Below are 7098 nucleotides of genomic sequence, written 5' to 3' on the forward strand. Positions count from 1 at the left end.
TAGGGAGTCAGGGAGCGAGAAAGGGAGTGACCCTGAGGTATGAGAGGAGACAACACACAAGGGTGCTCTGCCCACACCTACTGGTGGCACGTAGAAGCCCTTGCTCAGCACCCCAGCCTGCCCTGGTTCAGCCCTGCACATATGACACAAGCAGTCCCTTTCTCCCTGCCCTGCTTCCAACCTGGCACATTACATGGTGTTCTCCAACCCCTTTGGATGATAGGCTCAGACAGCTCCCCCAAGCCTAGCTCCTCCACAGCCCAACACAAAAGCAGGTTCTAGCCTCCCCTCAGAAGGAAACAGCTAAGGACAGGCCCCTCCCCACCCTCAGGGAAAAGGCCTCAGGCAGGCCTGAGCTGGCTGCACTCAGATCCCAGGGTCCTCCCTGGACACATGGAAGGCCAGAAATGACCAGGGGACAAGCTTCATTGGCAGCTTCGGGAAACAAGAGTCAGTCAGAGCATCCGACACCTGGGGCCTGAGGCTGACCATACTCCTCAGCTCTCACCTGCCACCTTGACCACTGTTCCAGCCCCAGGTGCCCTAGCAGCCCTGGCTCCTGGGGGAACACTGAACCTATGTGGGTTCAGCAATCAACCAACCCACTTGGCACAGACAAAAAGGACAGGTGAGACCATGTCATTCAGGAGAGGCTGGTGGGCCAGGGAGCTGTTCCGCCCAGATGTGGGTAAGGGCTCTGGCTGTGTGCAGCTCATGTATAGCCACACTCAGGTGCCCGCTGAACACCACTGGTACAGACGACCAAGGAGCTGAGGCAGAGAAATCCCCAACTGCCAACCTGGCCTGAGCAATTTAGAGACTAAAAAGGGATGGAAATATAATTTCATGCTAAGGTCTGGATTTAATTCTCAACACTGTAAGAGGAAAAAAGCCGAGTGCTGAGGATTAGCTCAGTGGTGTTGAGTGCATACCTAGCATGGATTGAGGTCCTGCCTGAATCCCAAGCAAACAATAAAAAATTTAAAGAAGGAAAAAAAACACAAGATACTACCTACGGAGTATTCCACCTCTTCTTAACCAGGAAGGTCAGTTACCTAAAACAGACCACCAGCGAGAACAAGAGGTGCTGGGCAGGCCCCAGAACAGCCTTACAGGGTTGGGGAGTTGGCTCAGTGGCTTAAGGTCACTAGTGAGCACAAGGTCCTGAGTTAGATTCCCAGTACCTCCCCTCAAAAAACCCCCAAAGAATCAGAACAGGCTTCTAGGTGCAAAACTGGCCCCATGGGACTGAGGCACACACAGACATGCCACTTAGCCTGGCATAGCCAAAGGAGCAGGAAAATACACCCAAGGAAGGCTGCTCAAAGCCAGGTATGACTGTACAACCCTGTGACCACAGCACTTCGGAAGCCAGGACAGATCACCATTGAGTTTGAGGAGGGAGGGAGGAAAGCAAAACAAAACTGCCTGGGCTTTTTGGCAGAACCGGGGATTGAACTCAGGCCATTGCACTTGCCAGGGAAGCGCTTATTCCACTGAGCCATCTCCACAGCCCCCAAAACTGCCTAGTGTCAAGAGTATGGTTTAATTTTCTAAGGGCTCCAACTCTTTTCACATTTGGTACAGGCTTTCACTACACTGACTTGCAGTGATCCTCCTCAGCTTCCCCAGCACTGGAATTACAGGCATGCACCACCACACCCAGCGCTGGTGGCTGACACGGCATGAGGGCCACATGGCATGGGCAGGCAGACGCTCAGACTGCTATCTCCCCAGCCCCCTTTTTACTTTTTGAGACAGGGTCTCACTAAGCTGCCTCGGCTAGGCTCATACTTCCCATCCTCCTGCCTCAGCCTCCCAAGGAGCTGGGATTACAGGCATGCACCACCATGTGGCTCCAAAACCACTTAAATGCAGGAAACATGCAAGAAGTTAAGCTGGGGCACACACAACCTACCACAGGTACCAGGACCTGCAGGAAGCCAGGCCTTGCTCACTATCCCGCCAACCAGAACTGTTCTTAACTCATGTGTGGACACAGCAGACAAGGTTTAAATAGACTTTATTGTTGCAGGGCGGACCCCAATGAGCAGGGCTGATCTGTGGTCCCAGATGTCATGGTGAAGATACTGAGAGGTCATGATTGCAGAAGAGGTGACCAATGACATGATCCGGGGCAGCCGGCCTGGAATGCAGGAGACATGATCCGGATGGCTGGCAGGGTGGTCAGGTTACAGGGGAAAGGACAGCCCCCTTCACTCCCGCTTCTTGTAGCTCTCCAGGTGTGACAGGACCCAGCCCGCCGGCAGGAGGAAGCACAGGAAGCAGGAAGTAAGCCCAATGGCGACATCCTACACAGAGCACAAGGAAGGATTCCTCAGTGTAAGCATCCCTAGGCACTCCAAAGTCTGTGTACTTCGATGGGCTGTGGAAAGTCACGTTCAGGGAGCCACAGCGCAACATCCCTACATTAAAGGAAACCCACATGTATGAGCAGGTGTCCAGCAGTGTAAGCTCTGGGGTCTACCTTCAGCACAAAAACAATAAAACGTATACTCTAAAGAGGGTGCATCCACTGGACTTGGGACCACAGCCTTGTAATCCCAACTGAGGCAAGAGGACCATCTGGAGTTCAAGGCCAGCCTGAGCTACAGCGCAAGATCCTGCCATACATAAAACAATGGAGGTGACATCACTGAACCAAGGATCTCTCAGCCTCGATGTAGCAATCAGTTACAGGGATGGGGACAAGAGTCTGAAAGCTGGGGTACCATAGTGTAGGATCTAGGCAGAAATTACATGGTAAATATTTAAACCTCTTTTCGAGGGCTGGCCAAATAGCTCAGCGGATTAAAGCGCCTGCAAGTATATGCAGGGGCCGGGGGTTCTATCTCTGGGCCTGCCATGCTGGCCCTGCCCCTGGGGCGCACTGAGATGGTGACTGCAATTGAGACTGGACGTGGTGGTGCACACCTGTAATCCCAGCTCTTGGGAGGCTGTAAACAGGCGGATCACTATGAGTCCAATCTAGTAGTGAGACCCTGAACACCCTGTAGACTCTTCCATAAAATACAAAAAACAAAACAAATCAACAACAACAAAAAAAAAACACCAAACAAACCTGTTTTCAAGTTGGAATGTTGGGACTTAGAAACCCTGCCTAGGTCAGTAGCTTTAAAACCAGATCTCCCTTCATCTTAAAATCTCTCTTTTGTAGTAGGTGCTGGCACATCCCACAAATTTCAACAAACTCTGGAGGCTGAAGCAGGAAAGCAGGAAGTTCAAGGCCAGCCAGAGCAACTTAGCATGACATTATCAAAAATAAAAAATCACAGCCAGAGAGATAGCTCAGCAGTCTTAGTGCCCACCTGGCAAGCACAAGGATTTGGGTTCCATCCCTGACACTGCATGCTGTCCCAACCCCACCCACCTGTAATCCCAGCATTAGGGAGGCTGAAACAGGAAGATTGCTATGAGTCTGCGCTGCATAGCGAGAGCCTGTACCAAATATACATTAAAAAAAAAAATTGTAAAAGGGAGCTGGGCATGATGGCACACACCTGTAATCCCAGCTCCTGGGAGGCGGAGGGAGGAGGACCGCATTCAGGGCCATCCTGAGCTACTTAGGAGACCCTGTCTCCAAAACCAAACCAAATCACAAATTTTTCCTTAAAAAACACCAAAACCAACAAACAAGAACTGAAGGGTTGGAGATGCAGCTCAGTGCAAAGGTCCTGGGTTCAAGTCCCAGTATTGTTCAAAAAAATAATAAATTTTAAAAATAATAAAAACTGCACACAATAGCACATGCTTGTAATTCAGCAGTTTGGGAGGCTGAGCCAAAAGGGCTAGAAATTCAAATCCCACCCCAGGACCCTGCCAGAAAATACAAAAAAAGGGTTGGGGATGTAGCTTATATAAAGGCTCTCGGTTTAATCCCCAGTATGAGTAAAAATAATTATTCTGAAAAAGGACTAGAGCTATAACTCACCAGTGGAGCACTTGCCTACCTGCAAGAGGCCCTAGATTCAACACAAACATTACAAAAACAAAACAAAAAGACCCTTCTGTACCCGCTCCAGCACTAAAGTCAAACTCTGGAACAAGGGATGACTTTTCATAGCCAATACTATGCTTCTCCTGAGTACTTTACAATCATAGAGCAAGTTGAGGAAGTTAGCCTTGCCTTCCAATTCTCTCCTTGCCATTTAAATTTTTTTTTTTTTTTTAGGTACCGGGGATTGAACTCAGGACCTTGAGCTTGCCAGGGAAGCACCTATTCAACTGAGCTATCTCCCCACCCCTCTTTGCCACTTAAGTGTGCCCCTAAATCTCACTTCGGCTGGGTGTGCTGGCACATGCCTGTAATCCCAGCACTTGGGAGGCTGAGGCAGGAGGATCGCTACAAGCTCGAGACCAGCCTGGGCTACAAAGTGAGCTTAAGGCTAGCCTGAACTGCATATCAAGACCCTGTCTCAAAAAGACCAAAAAACAAAAAACTCACTTCACCTCACCGTGAAATGGAGATAACCACCTTCTCCTCAGGGTCACAGACAGGCCTGAATGCGACCTGCACAGCAGTCCCAGCAGGAACTTGGCAAAGCATGTGTTGATGGTCGTGGTTATCATTATTTTTCTGTTCTGCAGTGCTGGGGATCAAACCCAGGGTGTCATGTAAGCAAAGCGGGTGCTCTACACTGAGCTACACCGTAAGCTCCTTTTCTGCTTTGTTTCTGCACTGCTGAGGACTGAATCCAGGGCCTCCCATTTGTGCTAAGCAAAGACCCTACCACTAAATAACACCCCAACCTTTTTTCTTTTGGCAGTACTGGGGACTAATCCCTGGGGCCATCACACTGAGCTCCATCCTCAGCCCTGTTTAGTTTGAGACAAGACTCTTGCTAAGTTGTCCATGCTAGTCTCTCAAACTTGCAATCCTCCTGCCTCAGCCTCCTTCATAGCTGGGCAAACAGGCAGGTGCTGCGCCTGACTCTCCCCAGTCGCAGCGCTCTCTGACTCTGCTCCTAACCCAAAGCCCTGGAACCTGGATTCTGAAGATTCGCGTTCAGGATCAAGCTCTGCCACTGAGGCCTATCTACATAAGCTTCGAATAAATGAGAGTTGTCATTAAAAGCTAAACGCGCCTCCACTTGTGAGAATCACAAGGACCTGTCGGGTCTTCTTGCCCCCTTCCTACTAATCCTAAGCAGCGGTAAGCACCACTCTTGTCACCGACCGTCCTCAACCATTCCCTAGTGAAGGGTAAACCAAGGGCGGGAGACAAAAGGCTTCGCGCTCAATAAACCGCACGGCGACTAAGCGTGACACCCCAATCCTGGAGCTTCGGGAAGGTACGTAAGGCTCTCCCCCGGCCCGCGCCCTCCAGGCAGGCCCGGAGTAGCCCTGCTGCCCGGCCTCGCTGCGTCTCCGTCTCCGGAGGTGCAGGGCGCTCGGGGCCGTCCAACAGTCCTCACCATGGTCCCGAGCTGCTCCCGCGGCGGCTTGGAGTGCACCTGGGCACGCGGCACGGGGAGCCTCCGCGCCGGGCCTGTCAGACCCCTCAGCAGCAGCGGTGTCAAGAACGACATGACGGCACGGACCAGACCACCACGCACGGCCGGCCGCAGCGCAAGGTCAAGGCAAGATGGCTGTACCCGCAGGAAGTTCTAGAGCTCGGCAGGCTGGGAAACTTCGGCCCGGAAGTCTCTCGGAAACGACGCAAGGACGCCTCCGGCCCGCCCCTGGCTGGATTGGGCGCGTTCTTCAAGCCAGCCAATCGAGGCCACCCTACCTGGCCCCGGCCGAGAAAGGCGTTCTCTTGGTTATGCCCCGCCTTCAAAACGGCCAATGTTGGTGGATGACATCTATGTCCACCCATCATACAACCGAAAAGTCTAAGGTTGGTTGGTCATTCTTCTCTCCAATCTTATCCTTCACTATACAGTCATTTCTGACCTCTACTATTGCCCCAATGAACTCTTTTCACCCGTTATACGCTTTCCAACTCGTCTCCATGCCTAACGGGCAACTTCTTTTATCCTTCCCTTTCATGGTTTTTTTTGGGGGGGGGTGGGGCAGGTTGAGACAGTCCAGACTGGCCTTGAAACTAAGGGCGATCCTGCCTGAGCCTCTGGAGCGCTGGGATAACAGGCATTGTGGCCTCGAGCCCAGCTTTTTCCTCTTTATCCACTTCTCCCCTCCCTTTAAAGCATCGCTCTCTTCCTCCCATCTTGCTTTTCTAATTACACGTCTGACCTAGTCAGTCACTTTCAGTGGCTCCTACAGCTTTCTACTAGAGTTCCAGTTCCTGGATATCACTTACCAGCCGGAATTGGAGAGAACAGCTCTGGAGAGCGAGCTGGGTGACTTGCTTAAGGCCGTGCAGCCAGAGGCTGCCAAGAGCAAATCTGCACCAAAAACTCAGGGCTGGGGACCAACCACAAGACAAGCAGGCTGTGCTCTACCACTGAAGCCAAACACCCATACTTTCAACCACCACACAAGATGAGAGTTTCCAGAAGCTCAAAGTTTTTGGGTTTTCATTTTTGTTTTTTGAGGCAAGGTTTAGCTATATATGGTAGTTGTTTTTTTTTTTTAATTATTTATTTTTCTCTGTGTGGCCAGCTCAGCCCACCAGGGGGCGGGGCTGGCTGGCATGTGGTGCTGGGGGATTGAACCGCAGTCCCTGTGCTTTGCCAAGCTTGTTCCAAGTAGATGCTTTAGACCACTGAGCCATCTCACCAGCCCTATATATGGTAGTTTAGGCTGGCCCCAAATTCACACTAATCCTCTTGCCTCAGCCTCATAAATGCTGGATTACAGGTGTGCAACACCCGCCCCACCCCCACCCCCACCCCAATCAAGAAGCTCCAGCTTTGACACTGAGGTCAGAAACCGGCAAGAGGAGGGATGTGGTATGTTGGCGACAGACGGAAATAGGAACTCTGAAAGAGAAACTTCAGCTCCTTGGGGCTGGGTCACAGAAAGGTGGCAATGAGCCCAGTGTCCCTGAAGGCAAGCTCTGCCTCAGCTTCCTCTGGAGATGTTCCCAAGTCTCAAACTTACCTCGATCCCCCCTCATCCCTCTCCCACCTTCTTTGCTCCCATTTTTAATGTCTAGAAGCCTTTTTTTTTTTT

The 7098-nt window shown here is 51.4% G+C and overlaps 1 protein-coding gene across 1 annotated transcript; it reads right to left on the bottom strand.

Annotated features, from left to right (window-relative positions):
* Positions 1 to 2007: 2007 nt before the first annotated feature.
* On the bottom strand, positions 2008 to 5662 carry LOC101565716 (cytochrome c oxidase subunit 8A, mitochondrial). Its single transcript, XM_004643778.2, has 2 exons — positions 5436 to 5662; positions 2008 to 2312 (listed from the first exon to the last, which is right to left on the bottom strand). Exons 1-2 carry the CDS (start codon positions 5547 to 5549, stop codon positions 2217 to 2219), a joined length of 210 nt encoding a protein of 69 aa, XP_004643835.1. The 5' UTR covers positions 5550 to 5662; the 3' UTR covers positions 2008 to 2216.
* Between the last annotated feature and the right edge of the window lie 1436 nt (positions 5663 to 7098).

Source organism: Octodon degus, unplaced genomic scaffold (assembly GCF_000260255.1).
Source record: "Octodon degus isolate 3935 unplaced genomic scaffold, OctDeg1.0 scaffold00184, whole genome shotgun sequence".
NCBI lineage: Eukaryota > Metazoa > Chordata > Mammalia > Rodentia > Octodontidae > Octodon > Octodon degus.